The sequence below is a fragment of the Anabas testudineus genome, chromosome 11, assembly GCF_900324465.2.
Source record: "Anabas testudineus chromosome 11, fAnaTes1.2, whole genome shotgun sequence".
In the NCBI taxonomy this organism is placed as follows: Eukaryota; Metazoa; Chordata; class Actinopteri; order Anabantiformes; family Anabantidae; genus Anabas; species Anabas testudineus.
The window spans coordinates 14,885,996-14,909,063 of NC_046620.1; the positions used below are offsets into that span (position 1 = coordinate 14,885,996).

A 23,068-nucleotide genomic window follows, 5' to 3' on the forward strand; every position below is an offset into this window, starting at 1 on the left:
GCGTCGGTTCTTCACGTTGGCCTGCGTTCGCGAGATCTTATCCAAGTCAAAAGACTTAAAGCAGAGCAGATGCGGATGTGTGTAAATAAATTAAAAGGGCGCCTTTGAGGAAAGCGTAGATTTCTACAGGGTGAATCTAAAGATGAGAAGGGGCGCAGTTGAGTTGAGTTGAGTTTTCAATGCTGGATGGCAGAGAGAGAGAGAGAGATGGAGGGAGAACGGGAACATTTCATGACTTGTTAATCAGTAGTAGAGAGAAGCTCCAAACACTTGGCATCAGTGTTGAATTTTTGATAATATTGAGCTGGCATTCAAACGGGTGTGGCATGTGCGCCACTGTGTAATTGCACATGGCTTAGTTAGTGTAGTTTTAAATGTGTGTGTGTGTGTGTGTGTGTGTGTGCGAGCTCCGACAAGGGGCCACATGCTGATCTTGTGCTGAGGGGCTGCAAATGAGAGAAATGCTCCACATCACTAAATCAGACAATACCATTCTCCACCGCGGTGCACTTAGATGTCTGCATCAAGAATGACAGATTAGAGCTGAGACAAAGAAATGGAGAATGAGGCGAGGGAGGGGGGGGGGGGGGTGAGATGGGGCGTCACGACTCTGTATCGAGACTCTCAAAATGCATTTCCCAAAACAGAGGCACCCTACCAAGGGATATTGTTAAGTCGGCTGCCCACAAGCCATTTCATTCTGTTATTCTACTAAGAACAAGAAAGTTTACTGCAAGATACTTGGACCTGGTTCTTTTCGGGAACGCGTATTTATTTTTATAAAGCTTACGGTGTGACTTTCACGACTACCATGCAACCATTGAGAGTATCTTGGGCTCAGTGACACTTTGACAGGTGGACAACGTAAGCTGGGGATCAACCTAACAACCCTGTGCTTAACAGGCAACCCACACTGTCCTATGAGCTACAGCTGCCCTACGAGCAGAAAAGGACAGATAAAGGTGTCACCGGTTGAGCCCCAAGAGAAAATAAATAGGGAGGGTGGTAGCATTGGTTGGGACACATCCTAAGACTAGATTAACCTTTAGATTTCCTTAGAACAAATAATTGGGATGCTATTATTACTGTTTATTGTGCTTGTGTTTGCACTGGGCACGATTGGAAAGCAGAAATGCCTGCTGTATATTACCACTGAGAACCTCAGTGGTTAACCTCACGGTGTTAAGTTGAGGTGTTCTAGAGTTGCTCGCCGCAGAGATAGGAGCTCCTTCATTGTCAGCACAAAGCAAAGAGAGGAAAAAACTTTCGGTTTATCTCAAGAATCATCCACCAGGGATAGATTACGACTGAAATAAACAAGTAACATGTGAGTATTAAGTGCCTAATCTAAATTAATCTCCAGTTTAGACTGCACACGTCGAAATATCCACAGTAGGAGTTCAGCACTGCATTTACTCCTCAAGAATGAGACCCTTGAACGTAGTCTCTTGGTATTTTATAATTCAGTCTCGGCAAGTGTGTCTCTTTGTGGTTTCACAGCATGTTACAGTGACATTTCATTGCAGCTAGAACTGAAGCTGTTTAAGCTTCTGTAGCAAGATTGCGGGGCTTCAACAGACAGGCACATGGAAACTGTTTTAATTGGCGATAGCTCCCATTTATTTGTCACATCGGGGGAGAAAGTACAAGATCTCATTGTTGTAGAAGAGTTATAGCTTTCATCCCATAGTCTGTTCAAATGTAGAATAAATGTAGAGCAGATGAAGGTTGTATTTTTAAAGTTCCACTGCACGAGGACTGCAAACTTTGGAAAAATGTCTGTATATGTGGACGCAAAGCACAATTTCAGCGGAGACATTACAACTGGATGTCATCGCACTAGCACTGCACATACCTTGAATATTCCTTATTAATTATTTGGGAATGATGATGCATTTAGTGCTCCGATACTATTGTAGCGTCCCAGCACTACTCTGTTTTGCATGAGCGCCGTGAAGACAAAAATCAGATGAGTCACATTGTCACTTCACCGCATTAAAGAATGACGAGGGAGCCTTGAGGAGAGGGAGAGGAAAGAGAGACAGGGAGTGAGGGATATACATATTTTGCCATCCTTGATGATAACATTAATGTCAAGGTGGAAGGGGGGAAGGAAGACATCAAAGCTAATGAATATTTATGGGTGCCCACGGTAAAGTGCTGTTTTAGAGTGAAGTGGGACAGAATGGCCTCATGAAGACAGCACTTTAGGGCCTGCTCTCGCGCAGACTGCGGATCTATGAATATTCATTGTTCATTGTCCCAAAAACAATTTGCTTAACGCTTTTGGCTTCTTTTCATCCGTAAAATGTGCGTAAGATTTTACCTATGCATGGTTTGGCCCGTAATGCTATCTTCATTTGTGATAGGTCTAGGAGTCAAGATAAACCTTCTTTTTTTTTTTATATTTGTTTTATATTTGTTTTAAAGTATAGACAAGTTGCGCAAAAATCATTTAAACTTCATTTAAGTAGTCCAATATTACACATTTGCTTTAAAGGGGATTTACAATCTGTCATTAGACCCTTCAATGAGAAAACAATCGAAGTCACGCATGCAATAGATGTTTTGTGAATAGAATGGATCATGATTTGCAGCATGAAAAAAACCAAATGAGAAAACTAGATTAGATATGAAGAACATCTGGGAATCTTGGAAGACACTGAGCAAAATAGACCCGAGCCAAACAACCTCCTTCCCACCATGAAGACACGATGCGAAACCCAAGTGCGTCTTTCAAAACCGTCGCATGGAAATAATAGTTTACATGCATTTCCCATTTCCCGCTCAGTTCCAGCGGGGGGAAACCAAAAAAATGCTATTTGCCATACAGAAAATTGAATTTCATTCTCCGTGGATTTAACAGTTCAGTGGCACGTTGTTAGCGCGACATGTGTCACCGTCTGCGGTGCAATCTGTGCGGATGTTATCTCGTCCCGTATTTGTTTGGAAGTATGAGAACGTGTTCAAGTGGCGGAGTCCTGTATGTATCCCCACCTTAGGCCATGCAGCATGCTGTCCATACTACATTAGCATGCATTTGTCAATTGTCACAGCAGCCAGCACCAGCAGTGTTTAAAAGCTCTTTGCCTTGTGTTTCATTTTAGAATTCCAACAAAAATGATAAAAGATAAAGGAAAACTATCAAGAACCAGAGAGGTGAGGAGATACAGTGTTGCTATGGTTACTTGTTTCACAATACTACCAGCTCCTTCTAAGGAAAACGTCACCTGATGACTGAAAGGATTATGTAGTGCGGTTTAATGTACATCAGGTTATTGTATTTTGTGAGTGCAGGTGTGCATACAGCTAATGCGTGGGTGTGTATTTCTTCTGCCAGCGTCTTCTCCTCTTTAAAACTCCTCTCTGTTACCAAGTTTGCTTAAAACACAGGGCGAATAGTGTTTGAAGATCTTCCCGTGACCTTAGGGCAGCAAATTTAATATCTGCAAAAAGCGCTGTGCACTACCGTTACTGCAAGAAACAAACAATCAAAATATGTAGGTGCTTTGTCCTTGAACATGACGGGAATTTTACGCATTCAGATTTAGCATCAGAACAAAACACCTAAAGGAAGAGAGTTTATTTTTTCATGGCGTATGAAGCAAATCTTTTCATAATGTGTGCGTCAGCTGCAACTATTCTCATTTCCTGCTCCCTCTTACATCTCCTCCTCCGTCTCTCCATGTTTTTAATCAGCCTTCCCTGTGTTTCCACCTCTCATTAACAGCTCCCACTTATAGGCCCGAGCGCCTCTTACTGTCCAACCCCTGCAGGGTCACCTCTTGACATGGTGAAGTAAGCACGGTTTTTACCAAAGGCCCTGTGGACCATGTGTCCATAGCTGCAGAGGCTAATCAGACATACATAAATTCTGTAAAGTACTACCACCGCTGTGTTTCATTAACCTGGGCCTTAGGAAATTGGAGTTCTCTGCTTTCTTGTAGTTGTGTCACTCTTGTGAACCATGGATGGTGCTAACAATGAGGCTCAATCGAGACAACACACAGGAAAAGGAGAGAAAGCATTCATTCAGGTGTAGCTTGGTGAGTTATTGGTTATAATGAGTAAATAAAAGGAATTGAAATAGTAACTAGTAACTGCAAGTTAGAGTTATTTCAATGTGTAAATTGGTCATGCATTGGTTTTTGAGCAGCTCATAACTTCACACACCGGTAATCAAATGCAGAACAGGCACAAATCATGTGGTAGTAATGTTGTGGCTGATCTGTGTGCAACGCTCACACCGAGTGCAGCGTTGGGAGAGAGACAAGCACATTCTGTCGCACCTTGTAATGGAAAAAAAAAAAACAGTCAGTCGATGAATATGAGCGGTGTTCGTGAACTGCTCACATTTTCTGCCTGCGTGTCTTTGTCATGCCTTCCCATTATATCACATCACATTAAATCATAGCCCTCTGTACAATTACCCAGCTGTTGCGTATTTCTCATATTATTCTCTGACAAAGGTCTTTGTGACTAAAAGCTTCAGAATTAAACAGGGTATTTGTTATGGAGAAAAGTGTCCAGCTGTTTTGCTCTTCATTTTCTGTTTTTTTGCGCATCCATCATTTTCGGGGTTTTGTGAAGCTGTTTTCTTATATTGCGTGACGAATTTAGGGTAAAGTTGTGTGTTGCACGGAGGCATTTGCTTCGTTTTAGAGCATTGTATTGTTTTAGATAAACCTGAGTGGTGCAAATATGTTCCATCTCCCACGCGTCCGTCTCAAACCACATTGATGCGGCACCACTCGACGATGCAGCAGACACACAGGGTGTACAAAAATGTAGTGCATATTGAAGTAGTGTGCAGCAAAATACTAAAACATTGTATATGTTGCATATGGATCTCTTTTTGTCAGCAGTGTGTGTATTGTGTGACTCAAAATCAGGCTGCTGGTGGACCCTCACTGTGTCGGTGATGGTAATAGTTTGCCAGAGCCTTGGGGGAGCTGCTCAGCAGGAGATGGCGTATGTGTGTGTGTGTGTGTGTGTCTGTCTGCTCGTGTGTGTGTTTGAAGGTGTGCATGCATGTTGCCTGTGTGTCTGTGTGCGCATATCAGCAGGAAAAGGGTAGAGCAGGGCCCACAGTGTATGTCTCAACAGCCAAGTCATCAGCCCTTTTAATCCAGCCCAGCAGGGATGTGATGGTGTTTTTAACAGTGCATGTGTGTGTGTGTGTGTGTGTGTGTGTGTGTGTGTGTGTGCACGGTTGCACAAGAACCTCTGTCAAAAATTTGTTATGATGTACTGTGGGATGCAGAAAGAGGCAGAAATCTGTCTGGAGATAATTTCAACCAGACCTGACAGAGATATTGATAAGTTCTTTCTCTGTTCGTGTCATGTTGATTTCATCAGCTTGTGTTTGCAGATATTCTGCAATGTGTCTAATGTACAACCCTCTCTCTCTCTTTCTTTCTCTCTCTCTCTATCATCTCTTCTCTTTTCCCCCCCCTGCAGGACGAATGTCATAGGATGAACACTGCTGGTGGGGTGTGTCTGTCTGTGCTGTCCTCTCTCCTGGCTGTGGCTGGGGCCCTGGCTGCTGTGTCTGCCCTTGCTCTAGCTCCTCTCTCTGCCCTGGCTGAGGTTGCATATGGGGCTGTCAGCGGCGCCCCCAGCACCGGGGCAGAGGGGGCCCCCTCTCCCATCTCCTCGCCATGCTCCAGCCTCGTAGCGGGGGTGCTCTATGGCTCTTTCTCCCTAAGGGAGCTCTTTCCTTCCAGGGTGCCGGGCTGTTCCTGGTCCCTGGAAAACCCAGATCCCACCAAGTACTCCCTCTACCTCCGCTTCACCCGTCACCCTATCATCTGTCGGACACACTCCCCCATGCTTCTCTCTCTCGACCACCACCTGGCCAATCAAAGCTGCCCCCTTCATTTACAGACAGCTGCCGCCAGGGATTCTGAAGTCATTGATCTCTGTGGCAGCCAATCCAACTCAGATGGACCTTACTCTTTCCTTCAGTTTGATAAGAACTTTGTCCAACTGTGTCTAACGAGACATCCAGCTGCTAATGAGCCTCAGGTAACCAAGGAATTGCTAGAGCTCCGACTGGTCGAGGTGTTACTCATCAACAACGAGAACTCCAGCCAGTTTACCTGCGGCGTGCTGTGCCGATGGTTTGAGGAGTGTTTACGCACGGGACACAATGGAGATCAGGAGGTTTCTGACGGGGATGGTTGTGGGATGACCCAGACAGGATGTATCTGTCCAAACCACAACATCTTGGCACCACCTATTCCCTTGCTACCGGAGACACCTCACAGTTTCAGCAATGGGTCGCTGGTTCCAGATGACTGCTGCGTCACCGAGCTGCATTCCAATGATGCAATCGCCATAGCGCCCAGAGATGTCCGGCAAGGTAGGATTATGTTTCTGTCAGATAATGCTGTGTTTCAATGCTGCTTTTGTCATTTTCACTGCACAGAGAATATTATTAATGCCCCACGGCACACATTTCCAAGTCAATCATGTGTTTACTTACAGTATGTACTCTACTTGTGAGTAGGCAAGAAAAGTATATTTAATTAATACCACCTGGGGGGGGGGGGGGGGGGGGGGGGGTCCTTCTGCTTGACAGAGAATTTATTATTTGGATTTTGTCTTTGACATGTTGGCCTTTAATTAAAAACGACGCAGTTCAAAAGGGGCCCTTTAAATCCTCCATCAAAAGATTTGTAAATGCCTGTCAGAAAGTCAGGCTTCTGATCTATATTTTAGAGATTCCACCACCCCCCCCCTATGTGGCCAAGAGGTGTGGCTCCCAGGACTCGAGTTCACATGCTGCACGCTATTGTGTGTGTGTGTGTGTGTGTGTGTGTGTGTGTGTGAAACTGTTTGTTGATAATAAGACAAGATCGAATTTGACACCCGTGTATACATACCATGCATGGTCATCAGTTGGACTGCACTCCCAAGCAGGCAGTCCCTTTGGACACAAGCGAACATGCATGCATGCGTGCATCTGCACATATCTGTGTGTGTGTGTTTGTGTGGGTTTGCTTTGCTGTGTGTGTTTGTCCCTGTGAGCAATATGCCTTTTATCCATACAAGCGCTTGTACCAAAGCTGCTTTAAACATTTCAGTTCATCGCTGCCTCCGGAGTATTTTCTTTAATGTAATTAGAGTAACGCACAAGTGAACACACATGCACACAGACACATATATTTTACAGAATCACATGATAATTTTCGTGAGCGAGTGAACAGAACTGATTAAAACCCCAATTATTCTTACTGGCCTGCCTTCAACAACACACTAACACACATACTGAGAGCTCAGGGGAGTCTTACCTTGCTGATGGGAAGGTTATCTTTCTCTGGATTCAATCAGCATGTGTGTGTGTGTGTGTGTGTGTGTGTGTGTGTGTGTTCGGTAGGGCTTATCATCTAATATTCTTAGAGATGGAGAAAAAGAAGCACAGAAGATAGAAAGACACGGCGTAGGAGGGGAGAGGAAGAGTGAAGCTTTTACCAGTTTGACTTGGACTGGCGCACTGTTGCTCGAGACAAAATCCAAACAGATGCAAGTGCAAGTTTTGCAAACTAATGCCAAGTGCCGGGGTGATATTAAACTCATGCCAGTTGCCCGGAGGCTTTGTTGGCTTTTTCTGCACCTCACCTTTACCAGGCGCTGATGTTGCATACATATGGGCTTGAGGTTGGTAACTCTACAAGAGATCACCAACCGCTCACAGAGCCCTTGAAGAGAAGATAGCCCGAAGAAAGCATGCGAAAGCCTTTGCTTGCGGAAAACTTGTTTTCATCCAAACGATTCCCCTATGTCCCAATTACCCTAAAATATCAGAATTACGATAAACCAAACACCGCAGTGTCAGAGTGAGAGCCAGAATCTTGCCTCTATTATGTTTTTTTTTTCTTTCTCCTACCCTCTTTCTATCCACTAAAAGACAAACACTATCACCCCTCGCTGAATCAGAGATGCTCACAAACAGAGCTTAAATGTTTGCTTTTCACTTCTACTCATCTCTCTGCCACTTTCCTCCTCCTCCCTTTTCAGAACCTTTCTCTCATGTCTCAGCCCTGCACCCCTTTTTTTTCTCGCAGCTCTTCATTTACAGTAGAGATAAGACAGCAGTTTGCTTTTCACCTCCATGAAGTAAAACTCGCCTGCACATACAAAATAGATTTGTGTCGGTCTTTCTCCTCACATCCAGATACATGTTGCTCCCTGCCTCATCCCGTACATGTTGCTAAATTCATAAAACACACATGTACTGTAAAAGCAGCATATGGATACGGCTACCATCACAAAACAACAAAAAAAACTTATTTCCTCATTCTGCTTTGTTATATTGATCTAATTCAGTATGAGCAGAAGAGTAGCTGCTTAGTTTTGAAATGTTGGAGCATGTCCTTCACCACAGTATATTTACCGTGCTGAGGTTTAAAAGCTTGAGAGACTCTTGAGTCATTGGTTTACAGGTGGCATTTCTTTTTTTCTTGACTAGAAACACTTGTGGCTTTTTTTTTTTTACATTTGATCTTGGTTCTTTCAAATGGTCCTTTTCGAGACCAAGGCTGCAAAGATGTGGACAGAGGGTGTAATATAAATCCATTTGGAATGATGTGTGTGCAGTTTCACTGAAATGTAGATGAATAGCCTGACACAGAGAAATCATTTCAGTCTTTATTCCTCTGAAATATCAATATTTAGATATGGCGGCAAGAGGTGTTTTCTATTCTGGATGTTCTAATTAGAGATAATTAATTTATACAAAAAGCTATTAGCAAATAATTGACTTTGATCATATCAGGGAAGTGTTTTGCCTGTAAAGCTTAGTTTTTTCTTTTTTCTTTTACAGTGCTGAGGACAGTTTTAAACTCCCCATTGTGATGGTGACTGTGATGGACAATAGTCTATTATACTGACTGACCTTCACTAGGCTCATTGTGTTATTTCTGTACCAGCGAAACCCACAGCAGGTTGCGCTCTCTGAAGCTGAGGAAAGGCTTTTTGTGAGGATGGTGTATCTTTTATATTAGATACGGTGACTACATTATTCTTTGCATCACATTCGGTTGAACTGCAGTGACGTGACTTCTGTGAGCTACTGGAATAAGTCAATATTTAACGCAATATTTAGCGCAGAAGCCTTGTATATATCTTTTTAATTTTAGCGAGCGAGGTCAGGGTCTTTGTCCATCAAATCTGTGACTGTATTACTTCATGACACTGAACAGATTTGAACCGCGCGGCTATGTAAAACACCGTTAAACAAATATTCTCTCATTTCCATATAAATTGGGTATTAAGGGGTGATGCAAGCCGAATTATGCTATAAAACAAGTTTTGTTATTTCTTTCCTGCTTATTTACTTAGCTCAGGTATCTATCCCTGATTTTGCTCAGCATAGAAATGCAAATGCATATGCATGTAACGCCCCGTGTGCGAGCATGTATCTGTCTCTGGTGTTAAAAAAAAGTTAAGTCTGAAGCGTTAAAGAAGTATTAAAGCAAAACTCGTTGTTATGGGCCAGCTGCCAATCTCACCCCCAATGAATTCATTAGACACATTATTAAAAAAACACCACTGTGACACAACAGCTTGAAGAGACACAGGTTCAATGCATTTTTTTAACTTGCAATTGTTTTGAAACCACATTTAATCACACACACAAATTTGCGTGCTTGAACTCAACAAAACAAAAAGAGAAATCCTAAACGAGAACCAACGTATGGCTGTTCATTACCTGCATACCTACCATTTTTCCCTCCCAGAGATGGTAACATTTTTATTATACTGATCTCTGCCCTACTTAAACAATTAACAGCTAATTCCTGCCAGTGGTTGATTTCCCAACAGACTCTTGCAACTGTCTGTACATGTTTTGCTGGTAAAATTATCCCACTTATTTAACACATGCTACTGGAAATGTTGGACAGTTTGCAACAGTACTTATTTATTTAAGTTTATTGACCTTCCCATGCTGACCAAGTTTATTTTCACAGAAACCTTTTTAAAAAAATCAACCTTAATTATACATATGACAGACTGTGTCAGACAATTATTTCACAATCCATTGTGTTTTCTGCTAATATGGTCCAGGAATTACTGTTTTCCTATGTGATGGCAACAGGGGATATTATAACACAGCTCAAGCACTGTATTGATATGCTGAAAGCCGGCATCTCTAATCACCCCCGGTTCTTTAGTTATGGATTTTGCTCTGTCTGAATCTGTATGGAGAGGCTGTTTAAATGCTGTGGGGAGAAAGAGTTGCTGTTTCCTAACTGAATGTCTCCTCTCTGTGCTTGCCAAACGTCTGCACCGGGGTGATCTCCTCTGAAATGCTTCATCGTGTAGGAAGTCTTGCCACCGGCTTAGGTCACATATGTTCCACTGTGCTCGCACACTGTCTCTCTCTCTGCGCTTTTTGTCCATCATCGTCATAGGTAACACTAGCTCCGTTATGTTTCCATACAGCACACCGGAATAATGCTAGCTCATCCTTTAACTGCAGCTTGTCTTGTCCACCTGCCATTTTGAAGACGGACTGACAGCTGCCTCATGACATGTCATCCATGTCAGCGAAGAACGGTAAAATCAGTGAAAGGTCAATGCTGAAAGGGGGTTTCGAGATGCGGTTCCAAGTGAAGTGCAGTAATATGGACTGTAGGGACAGGGATATTGTTCCAGGAAATACACAGTATTCTTAAGATTCTTAAGAAGACAATTTAGAATGAGACATGCCCTTGGACTTTTACCTATTTGTACTATTAATAGCAAGTAATTGATTTTACATTTGCTTGGCTACTAGTGAAGGACTAGAAGGGCCAGAACTACTGAGTGAATTATTAGTCTGTGACTATACATCATTGATAAAGTACAGTATGTCAGAGCAGTAAATAGTACGTCCTTGGTTTGAACATGCTCGGTGTTCAGCGCTGATAAAAACCAAGCTGCTGATGAAACTCTGAAAAGAGAAAGACTGATTGCTGCCAACCATTTTCATTTTCTGTGCCCTCTGACATATGCGCCATTTCCATTCTATCCTGTAATGTTATGGAGATGGATCAAGGACAATCAAGTGTGTTTTGTACATAAATGTGCTCGTGTTGTCTGCATGTGTGCAAGTCCGCAGCATTCCTAGCACAGCAGTGAACGTGTCACCTTGATGGATGGTACATGTCTCCCGGTCCTCTTACTCATGGTGAATGAGAACTGCAGGGTGTAAAGGGGGTTAAAGCTCTGATCTAGACCAAGATATGGAGCTCCTCACTGTGTCACCTTGTCATTTCCTCCCCATCCACTGGTTGCTCTTAGCCGTGTCTAATCTGAAACATTTACTTAGCCATCAGATTATTTTCCTATGTTGTTAGTAAATGCGTCTAAGTATTATCAGCTGTTACGGGTTGGGAAGACATATCGTCTAATTTGTGCCGGGAGTAACTTAACATAGAGTAAAGAGTTAGCATCATCTGTGTGTTGGCTCACCCATCATACTACAGTAGCCACAATTGCTGGCCTTTTATTTTAAGTAGTTTGCTGTTTACTACATGTTTACTACTTGTTCCACCCACAATTTGTAAGAATGGCCACATGGTGACATGTGTTTTCACTCTTAAACCTACAATTACTGATGTGTTTTGTCACTTGGGGTAAAGGCAAACTCTACTTAGGAATGATCAGACTTGGTGATGTGATGTTGCATTAGCAAACAATTGTCTATTTCCACATTTCATAAACACAGTTAACACTAGAACATCTTCCTATATCATTTATTTGGGGCTTTAAATGTGGTAAAAAAAAAAAAAAAAAGTGTGGGGGGAGGTGAACTGATCCAAAAGAACCAACTAATACATGGTATAATGCCTCTTTATGCAACAGGTCACCTGGCCTTGAGAATAAAAAAGGCTTGTTCTAGCTCTTGTGTCTTTAAGGCCTCTCTTGCCCCCATCTCACTCTGTTCTGACTCGCCAGCTTGTGCAGGTCTTCCTGTAGGTCGGACTGTGGTCAAAACAGCCCCGTGTTTCCTCTGTCACTTTCTTAAATACAGCCGTGCATTTCATCTGGAACATGATGATGAAGAAGACACAATAACAGGACAATATATTTCAGCTGCTTGTGTTCATCATTTAAATTTTCCTTGTGTGACCCAAACTTTTAACTGTATTTATTAGTGTTATCAGGCGGGAACTGTGTTACCATGCTGACTGAGGTCTAAAACGTGTAAGGTAACATCAACTCCAGGTAATATTGAATGTTGATTGCGTGTGCTGCTTTGTAGGGTACCACACAGCCACAACTGTCAGCATCATAATATAATTCATGAGCCGTGTAATTACCAATGCCAACCAATACATCCGCTTCATATTTTAACTTGCTGGTCACGATCCCAACTCCTCCACCTGCTGCATTAAAGTTAGAACAGCACTGTCCTTCCCGCTGCACACTGTGAATACCCACCAACCTCTGCACAAACACTCAACCAACACTAGCCGTAAGCTGAGCAGTGGCGGCTGTAACATCAGAACAAGGAAAATGCAGCATAATATGACCCCTTTCACAGTCACTGTTGAGAAATTTAGCCATGAGTTCAAGTAATTGCAGGCACTTCTCTGTTGTATATCAAGTATAAAAGCACTATATCACACTCTAAGATGGGTATCTTATAGAAAAAAAAGACTTGATGTTACAAAGTGAACAAAGTTATTTCATTGGTCATGTCAAGAATGCGAGGCCCGACGCACAGGCTCAGGAGTTAAATGGCTGAAAGCTGTTTCCACTGCCTCTGAATGTCCAGCGTGGCTTTGTGCACCGACAACACGTTCGGCTAATCATCAGCTTGACATACAGAGTTTGGACTGTTTGAATTCTTTAAAATAACGCAGCTTTTTCAATCTACATCATCAAAAACTTCTATAAATTGGATGCATTTCCAACATGTGTAGCCTGAGTCTATTTTCGATTATACCCCCGCCCTGCAGCTACAAGTAATTTACTTCATGGCAAATATGAATATTTAAAATATTATCATCTAAATCATTAGAATATTTCCTGATCCTGTCCCTATTCCTGATTTAGATTTACGATCCATTATCCAGGTGTCAGATTGTTCCACGAGTAGGTCTTGTTGTCAGACACCTGCCTCAGTCTCTTGACATTCACACCTCCCCATGCCATGCTTTTTGCACACATATACAGGTAGTTTTTTCTGTGTGTGTATGTGTGTGTGTGTGTGTGTGTGTGTGAAATGAGGGAGGTATACCGAGAGAGACATAATGAGAGAAAGGGGAACTAGACAGAGGGAGAAACACTAGAGAGGACTGGGATTTGGCTGGGGCTCTTGGGACCAGATCACCCTAACATTGAGCAGGAGCCAGTGGTCCATCACTGACACACATGCACACACACACACAAACACAGCTCTCTCTTTCCTCATGGAATACTATCTGCTTCCTGGTAATTAGAGCAGAGAGAGGAGCATGTGTGTGTGTGTGTGTGTGTGTTTGCATGTGTCTTTAGCAGCATGGGAGACCCACACTGTCACACTGTGCCTGCGTACAGCACATACAGGTGTTTTAATAACCCTTAACTCTAATCGCACACATGCACACACACAGATAAATGCACACATGCCACTGCCGATGACAAAGTAAGTACAGTAATTGTGTGACGTGCAACAGAGTATCACTTTACTAAATCGAATTAAGCAAAACTGCATGCACGTGTGTGTCTGTATGCGCGTGTGTGTCTGTATGCGTGTGTGTGAAAGACGGTCTGCTCAGGGTGACTGAGGCAACGAAATTAGTATTCTGTGCTTGTGAGCTATGGCTCTCTCTCTAAACGGGCTTAGCACTGAGCCCCTTTATGCTCCAGCAAAGGCCCTACACACACATACACACACACACACACACACACACACACTCTGACAGACATACACACCTTGTCATTTATATCCATTCGTGTTTTCTCAACAGATCTCTGCGGATCAGTATGGATTGGTATACAGTACTCTATCCTGACTTGGCCATATTTCAGAAGCAATGCAACGTGGGCCAACTCCGCGTTGATGCTATTAAACATGTCATAAATCAAAAGAGAGAGAAAATATAGTGTGTGTGCCTTCCAATAAATAGACCTCTTTGTCCAGTAGCACACTACACTGGTAGCATCTCCTTAGGAAGATAATGTTTTCTTTTCTTGCACATGGAAAATACATTTTAGGCACGGTTGCTGGACACCCACATATTCCACCGCACCATATACATCAGGGCTTACTGTCCTATTTTACCTCCCACAGCAACCCTCTGCATAGAGTATTTAACATGCAGATTTTAAGGCAGAGTTATAATCAAATACAGTGGGATGTAGTTCAGATTAAGATTGATACCAAACATACAGTATATTTACATGCAACACCAAATATCTGGCTAATCTACATCCCTAGTCTAAAGTTGATCAAATTTGCTACTCTATCAACTGACCTCAACACACGACACCTTGAACAAAAATTCCAATTATTTTCACATGAAAGGGAGTCGCATGATTGATTGACGGATCATCCCCCTGCTTTCAGATCCCCGGGGATTTAACTGGTAGAAGGGGTATGAGAAGAAGACCAAAGGTTGGCTCCGAATTAGGTCCATCACTCTGCCTGCACCTAATAAAAGTTGTATGATGGTAAGAAGCGAACGGCAGCGAAGCCAGAGTAGATTTGTGAGCAGGATATTTCAGAAGGAGAGCGGAAGTTTGGGAACGACATGCAAAGCGGGACGAGGTGAAGTGATGCAAGGAAGATGTGGTTAAAGCACCAGTGGGCCAAATTAGCTAACCTCTAGAGACCCTTCGTCTGTGCTTACACACTGCGGGAGACTGTGTGTGTGTGTGCGTGTGTGTGTGTGTGCGTGCGTGTGTGTGTGTGTGTGAATTAGCGGATGACAAAAAGCCTCAGAGCTACAATGTGCCTCAGAAGGCTCATGCAGCTCCAGAGTCGTTGTAGAGCAATTCAGTGATAATGGAGTGCAGAGATGCATTATCCCGCACACACACACACACACACATATACACATGAAGAAACACACACACACACTCACAAAGTCCATATCACCCTATGGCCCACTGACTTGTAGTCAAGCTCCAATGACTTCATGTGATCGATTAACTGCAGAAAATAGTCAGGCATCCCATAGTGCACCTGTGCCCACGGTCATGTGATTTCATTCCCAAAGGCGTCTATTTTCATTTGTGTGTGTGTGTGTGCGCGCGCCTCTCTTCGCTAGAGCTCTGGGTGCATGATGATTTAAAACTGTTCCAGTGTCATAATCGATCTGCGACAGATTTGACATTTTGTGTGAATATCAGTGTCAGTGCTTTTACATATATATATATATATATATATATATATATATATATGTATAAATATATATGTGCTTGTCAGACTGTGAACTGACATGCAAACAAAAGACAACAGTGACATTTTAAGTGTTGACATGCAACTATTTGCGGGAACAAAGCGACGTGTACCTGTATGACGACATCCTTTTATTTCACTGCTTTGTCCGGGTAATCAGATGCGTGCTGCAGTGCAGTCGGTGACTGGAAATCAAGAAGTCGATAACTGGCTTAACGGACAATGAACTCTGTGATAATTTAAAACAGACAACTTTATTTAACATAAAGTTGTCTAACATCCATTCCTGGTCCCTTTACCTCATTTTGACCACACACACACACACACACACACACACACACACACTCACCCTCTATTTACATTGGCTTCCCTACTGTCTGTGTTCACTCTCACACGTAGAAATTGATCTGTTTTTGTTTGGTATTGCTTTTTCTACTTGTTCTGCAGTTTAGTTTTGTTGTCAGAACTCCAGTCCTCCTCCGTCGGGAGCGGTTTCTTTCTCAGTTTGCCCTTTTTGCCTAATTTCGTTATAAATTCCTTAGCCTGGCTTCTACGTTCTCGTGTGTTCTTGAATCCGCCATCTTACAAAACCTTACAGCTATTTCTGCTTAATTAGCATTAAAGGCATAAAAAATGGCTACAGAGTGTTTTAAATAACCAACACAAGAGTTTATGGTTAGTTTTAAGTCAGTTATATACTGTAAATGTGAAAAACATGTAGAGCTTATCTAACTGCAGCCACTTTGTCCCCTCCCAGGTGAAGATATGCCTGCCTATGTGGGGAGTATACTAAAATGTTTATAGTGAGCTTTATAGTGGGTTTTATCTCAGTATTTAGTTTTCCAGTCCATAAATATACTGTTTTGGATTACTCCCACTGCTCTCAAAGCATCATTTCCAGTCACGCCAGGCAGCTGGTTGCACAGTAAAGCTCTAACAGTGCAACGGTGTCTGTGGAGATTCTCAGTCATTCAGGTCATGGTTATCCCAAAACTGCTGTTCGGTGGCAAACGGCCGTGCTTTTCTCTACAGTTAGGGACTTGCTGGTCAATATATTGCAGCATTTCAAAGCTATTTAGTCAGATATGTTGCTCTGGAGTTGGTGAAAACTGTTTAGACCAGTGTTTGTTTGCTAATAGTCTCCATCTTCCACTATTGTTGTTGGTGCATTAACTTTTCATAATTACTCTGGTGTGTATACGTGTGCAGGATATGTAGTGTGTGTCAAATGTGTGTAAGACGTGAGAAACAAACACGACACATTCCTCCACAGTTCAACTAGCAGTAGATTAATAATCCAAAGGGTTCTTGCAGAAAGCCTTTGTGTTCTTCCTCTATTCTTCTGGAACTTCATGTCACTTTTCAGTATAAAACAGTTAGAGCCAGTTGAGTTTTAAAGTGATCAGCTAAAACAGTAAAACAAAGTGTTGGCCTTTTACATTTTTAATAGAGGCTATGATCTACAGGTTTCAGAACAACATCCCACAGCATCACAGCTGCTGCGTCTAAGGGGAGATAGCTGCAGACCTCTCAGAGTGCACATGCTGACACCGGTCTACCCCCCCCCCAGCATTAAAGCCTACAGGTGGTGCTGATATTGTGTCTGATTGGCGTGTATGTTTCACTGGTTAGCAGAGGAGTGGGGGATTAGGGCCGGTGTCACTAGTGAGTGCCTGGAAAACAACGTTACACAAAAAGTACACAGAGGAAATAAATAGTGTTTTTGATGCACCACATCAAAGTAGAGCCCGCCACATGATTAGAAGCGTGATCCAACAGAAACCATGTTGTGTATCTCCTGGACTTTCTGGTGCTGTGCTGAACGGATCAGCTAAAAGGGAATGCCCACTCACTGTATTCACACATGGGCTTGCATGGACATTACTGTAGGATAAGTCCGGCTAATCTCGAAGATGATGGACAGTCTCCACTGTTCACTCTATCTCATCCTAAATATCACATCTAACAACACTGTTAACAATACTTTGAAGACCAGTACAAAGTAACATTCATGCATGAGAAAATGGGACTTTGTGACCCATGTGCCAAACAACTGGCCACCTGAGCCCACAGCAGTTACTCTGTGGTGTGTACATCATAGGGTGTGCATCCCTGACCATATGTGCACGCACACGTGAAGATGATCTAACTTTCCAGGCTATCAGGAAAGATGTACAGTGGCAGTATAATTACCTCTTGGTACTGTACAGTGATTTATGGTGCGTGGGACCTGTCTACTGCTAGGTGGAATGATACTGAAAGTGCCATGGCACTTGACAACCAGTTGTTATCTGAAGCTATTCTGAAGGTGCTATAGGTGCTGCTTGCATCCATTTCCAGAAACGAGCTGATGGCTTAGTCACCAAGAGAGACATACTGAGACAGACAGAAGGGGGCTGTTGATACGGAGCAGTAAGGGGTATGACAGATTACCTGCCATCATGTACTGTAAATGCATTTTTTACATCACAGTATTAAGACAAGATTCATTTCCATGCTGTTACAACAGCGCATTCAAGTTCTTTGCATAGGCCTGATTGTTTAAATAAATCCGAGAGCTCTCTCCATATTTGAAAATGAGCTCGGTGCACGGTGCAGCCGTGCTTACCTTCCGGCTGTCACCCGCACCTCCTCTTTAGCCATAGGTTGTCCTTCACATTAGGTGTCACAGGGACACTCTTCTCCGTGAAATGTCTCCTCTGGGGAGCTTATTTGTGTTCATCTGGCTTGACGTGAGGGGAATCTGTTTGCTAGGCACAGCCTTGCGTGATCGACAGGGCCATTTATCCTAATACAGGAAGGGACGCGTAGAAAAAGAGAGAACAAAGAAACCCAGTGAGATATTTGCTTCCATAATAAAGTAGTTTTGTGTGTGTCACATATTGTTGAGGTGGTTGTTACAACATCACCCCCCAGCAATGAAGTATGAGGAGGTTTTTATTCTATGCTGTTGCTCTACTTTTTTTTTTTTTTTTGGTAGCTGGCCATTCGAGTGCTCACACGTGTATTCTAAAAGCAGCTACACACAATACAAAGCATGCATTTCAGCTGGTCCTCCCAGCATCTCAGTGCTGTTCGAGGGTTGGCTTGGTTGGATTCTTTGTTTGGGGGTGGAGGTTAAGCTACAGGTTGGGGTTAGGCGTTTAGTTGTGATGGTTCAGGTTAGAGCAAGCGGTTAGACGATGCATTATGACAATTAGTGTCCCCACAATATATCTCTATAGAGAGACGAACACGTGTGTGTTCCTGATGTCTCCATCATGTAAACTGAAAAAAAAAACAAACTGCCACAATAAAGCTGGGTCACATTGAGTAGTGATGACACTCCTTGAAATATGAGATCATCACGCGGACGCGCACAAACACACACGGACATGAACAAATCCTGCATAGAGACACACAGATAAGCACTGTGTGTGTATAAATACACACGGTGGCAGAGAAGAAGACATAACCATTACTGGACAGGGAGCCTAGCAACACAGAATGGGGTGCACACAATAGCCTGGCAGGTGGACCCAAGTCTGTTTGAGGTGCGGTGTGGGTGAGGGTGCAGGCGTGTGACAGCAGCTGCCTTCACCAGCTTAACGCCCCCCACAAAAATTGTCCCAGACAAGCAGATGCGTAAAGCTTGACCAAAGACTGACAGTCGTTTGTACCCTTGTTAAGTCAAGGTAACTTCATAAACAAGTGACTGGCTTCCCTCTCTCTCTCTCTCCTCTCTCTCTCCCTCTCTCTCCCTGTGCCTCCTGCTCTCCTTTTGTCAGCGCGCATTAGCATCACCAGCCGGTATGTGGCAATTAAATATATCCCTGGGCAATGAGGCCCTATTTAGAAATCATTACAAGACAAGGAAATCTTGCCCCATGAGTTGAGCAAAAACACACGGGAAACGCTGTGCATGTGTGTGGGCCTACGGTATCTCTGTGTGTACGCTGGTGGGAGCTTGTGTACGTTACTTACCTTCACCATGCTTCGCTCCGTGCCACTCATCCATGGCTGTCTGCTCCCCCCTCAGTCTCCAGCCGAGCTCTGAAACCTCCCATCCCTGCCTCCTCCCCTGCATGCCAACCAGAGATGATATCATCTGCACGGGACTCCGGCGGGGCAGTGGGGAGAAACTACATATTTGGATGGTTTGTGTGTGTATGTGAGGACGCTGAAAAGATTATATCAGGGTGTGGCTGTCCGAGTAACTCCTTAGCAGCACTGGTGACCTCTCACAGGTAGACATATTTGCTCTCCAGCCTCTTTCCTCCTGTTTCTATTCTGAAGCCACTGGTTTCCCATCCAATTACAGGTGCTTCCATCCTCTATGTGTTTGTGTTGATTCAGAGGTTCCTCCAACTCTTTCTGCCCTTCAAACAAACATGCTATGCTTAATTGTCTAAGCAGCTTTGAATAATGATCCCATTAGTTGTTTTTTTGTTTTGTTTTTCTCTTTTCTTTTTTAATAATTGCGAGTGGACCATTAGTGGTTTATTGCTTTTTTTTTGGATGATACAATAATCTGCATATCTAATGTGAGTGAACTTAATCATCAACTACTCTGCCTAATGGCTCAGTGAACCAAACTGTGCGCTATCATGCAAATGAAGAGGACCCTCACCTAATAAATACACAACTAGAAGCAATGCATTGAGAAAGAGGGTGAAAGAAGGACACAAACAATTCAAATATAATTCTCAAACCATTGAGGCGCTGTCTAGGAATACTGTAAAAGTTTATGATGCATGTGAACCCATTAATATATAAATAACAGGGCAAATAAGTGGATAGAAAAGAAATCACCTTGCCTTCTTGTTCTGCAGGGGACATAAAGCGAGGTATGCTCCCTTGGTCTTGCAGGAAATAAATGCGCTTGGGATTTATCGACACACTGGCTGTTATAAGCCTACTGTCACACTCCAGCAGTTACCCATGGCGGATTTAAGACTCAGGGAAGAAGAAACACTCTTAGTCTCCATCTCAGTCTCGTTTTCCTTTTATTTCGCGCCCCTGCTGCAAGTGCTTTTATGCCACTGCAGCCAATTCTCACTCGAACGTGGTCAAGTGGAACTGGATAGGCATTTTGGAACGCAAATTTTTGTTAAAAGTTCTTCAATGGGAGAATCTACATCTGTGCCAACCCCCTTTCTAATCCCAACCTATAATTTCTGTTGATGGCAACACACTTGGCGCAGAGCCACAGCTCCTCTCTGCCCCTCTGTCTCTCCTCATGTGCACAGCTGCCTTGAAATTGTGTTTTGTTTATATGACGGTAAAATATTCATAGAGAAAAATAGCAGTGGAAACTGTCCATATAATCCCCCATAAACTGATATCTAAATCCAACACACACACACACACAGAGGAATGCGCACATACACACAAGTGCACCCGCATCCCCATCCAATGAGAGCTGACACCCTCAAGGGCACAATGAAATGAATGACAGCAGCACCCGCATGTGTCTTTCCCGAGTGCCAAACATTTTGCTCATACACCAGCGGATATGTGCACACACATGGCCGTACACACACACCGCGCATGCACACACACACACACACACGTATACGCATACACGGCTTCCAGACAGATGCTGCGGTTTGGGAGTCAGTATTGATCGCCACTCGTCAGCATATCTTCTATAACAAGCGCCGTCCCCGAGAGCACTGCAGCAAGACTGTCTGAGAGAGAGAGACGGAGAGACACAGTGAAGTAGAAGGAGAGAGAGAGAGAGAGAGAGGAAATGTGATGTCCCTGTGTAAACAGAATAACAGGCTGACGGGTGAAATGAACTGTACACCAGTGGCCACTGATCAGCCAATAACATGGACAACATCATGCAGACAAGGTCCCCGGTGTCTTTATTCAGACTTCGTTGCCTAATTTGTTCAAGACTTTACTTTTATTTATTTATTTATTTATTTTTTTTTCAATGCATGAAGATTATGAGTAAGAGAGCAGAGTGGCTGGACCCAAGCGGCTTGCCTGATGATAATGATGAAGCATCTAGCCACCCGGCTAACGAGGGCTCCAGATTTACCCCGAGTCTGCCTGCTATGCAAATTTCTCACAAACCAGCAATGAATCAAAGGCGCAGCAAACCAGTGTTTCTCTTCGCAGCACTTTGGCGAAGCCATCATTCACGAAGGACGCGCCAAAGGCATGCACATTCTAGGAACAAGCACACACACACACACACACACACACAGGTTGAAGGTACACTGACATTAGCACTTGCCCAACAACCGCACTTAATGTTGGTATAAAAAATGCTTCAAACAATGCTAATGCCCCTTTGAGCTGGCGGAATCTGTACACACAAGTTCGCATGTGTCTGTTTGTGCGACACTTAAGAGCACAACGGCCTCTAACGCCGACTTGACAATAACAAGGCTCCAGAGACAAATTTTCTAAGTTGATGTTCATGGCAGAGGAACACAGAGACATGAGACAGATCTTTTTTCTCTCCCTCGCCCTATCTGGTGGTTCCACAGCATGGGTTTTTAATCCTCACCAAATAAGTTGCTTGTTTGTTGCTGAAGATGAAAAGTGAGGCATCTCGGAGTTAAGGCTTTTAATTGACGGATGGAGCAATGAGTGCATGCGCCGACGCGCAGGCACATGGAGGCATTTTGGAGTCGCTGTGTGTCCTTCAGTCTCCCTGTTCTCTCCATCAGCCTCGCTGTCTCTCTCTCTCTCTCTCTCTCTCAGTCCTCTCATTATCGTGTTGCTCTGCCAGGCCTTTAGGTTTGCCTCTGGGGTGTTGAACTGGCAGAAGTAACAGTATGATGGCAATTTGCTGGAATGGAAGGTTGGACAGACTCACCTTGAGTTTTAAAAGGTGTCAAGTGGCAGACCTTTGACACTGTGATTAATTATGTAACACATTTAGAGCAGCTTCTCTTTTTTCCAACACATGTACATGTTTTAAATAGGAATATTACGCTCATTTACGCAGGTACGGAAAGAAATGCATTCATTCATGTTCAATCAGGAGGTAAAACTGCAGGTCGTGTCTACATGCATGTAGTCATATGTCATAGAAGCGCACACACACACACACACACACACACACACACAAACAGATGGCGACAGCCTTTTAAGCCTTTGTCAGATTAATAGCCACTTTCTCTCTGTGGTCAATAAATGCTTCAGGGAGTTCCCTAAAGGCTGCAGGATAGTTCCCTGTGTGTGTGTGTGTGTGTGTGTGTGCATCCCATGTGTGAGCGTCTAACAGGCCTCATGGGTCAACTTGTCACCACGAAGACGGCTAAGCACTCGGTTGGCCTGCGAGAAATCAATGGAAGGTGATGAGGCTACTGTGTGTGTGTGTGTGTGTGTGCACGCAACCGCTGTTTGTTTTGTGTGTTTTTGCTCTTGTGTATCTTCGTGCATAACTGCATAAGCACTGCAACAGGAAAAAGCCGACTGCAATCAAATGATTTGATTCAAACAGTTTAAGAGACAGAAAGTAGCTACAATATTTATGCAACAATAGCACATTGCTTCTTAAACCAACTGCTTTTTCCACCAGTCACCTGAATGCAGCAGAGTTCCACGCCTTGGATGTGCAGGTGCGAGGGGTCAGGCTGTGAGTTTCAAGACGTGTGAGCCCTGATGTGTTGTGAGGCTGGAGATTATTAGACTGGGAAGCGCTGGAGCTCTGCTTTTTTTCTCCCCCCTCTGCTCAGGGGAGAGTCG

At 43.5% G+C, this 23,068-nt stretch overlaps 1 protein-coding gene across 1 annotated transcript in view; it reads left to right on the forward strand.

Moving 5' to 3' along the window:
- Positions 1 to 23,068, forward strand: part of adgrb2 (adhesion G protein-coupled receptor B2) — a 196,341-nt gene that overhangs the window by 57,804 nt on the left and 115,469 nt on the right. Inside the window, exon 2 of the mRNA XM_026347650.2 lies at positions 5,461 to 6,364. Coding sequence (XP_026203435.1) covers positions 5,476 to 6,364 — 889 coding nt within the window. The 5' untranslated portion in view covers positions 5,461 to 5,475. The remainder of the gene's footprint in view (positions 1 to 5,460; positions 6,365 to 23,068) is intronic.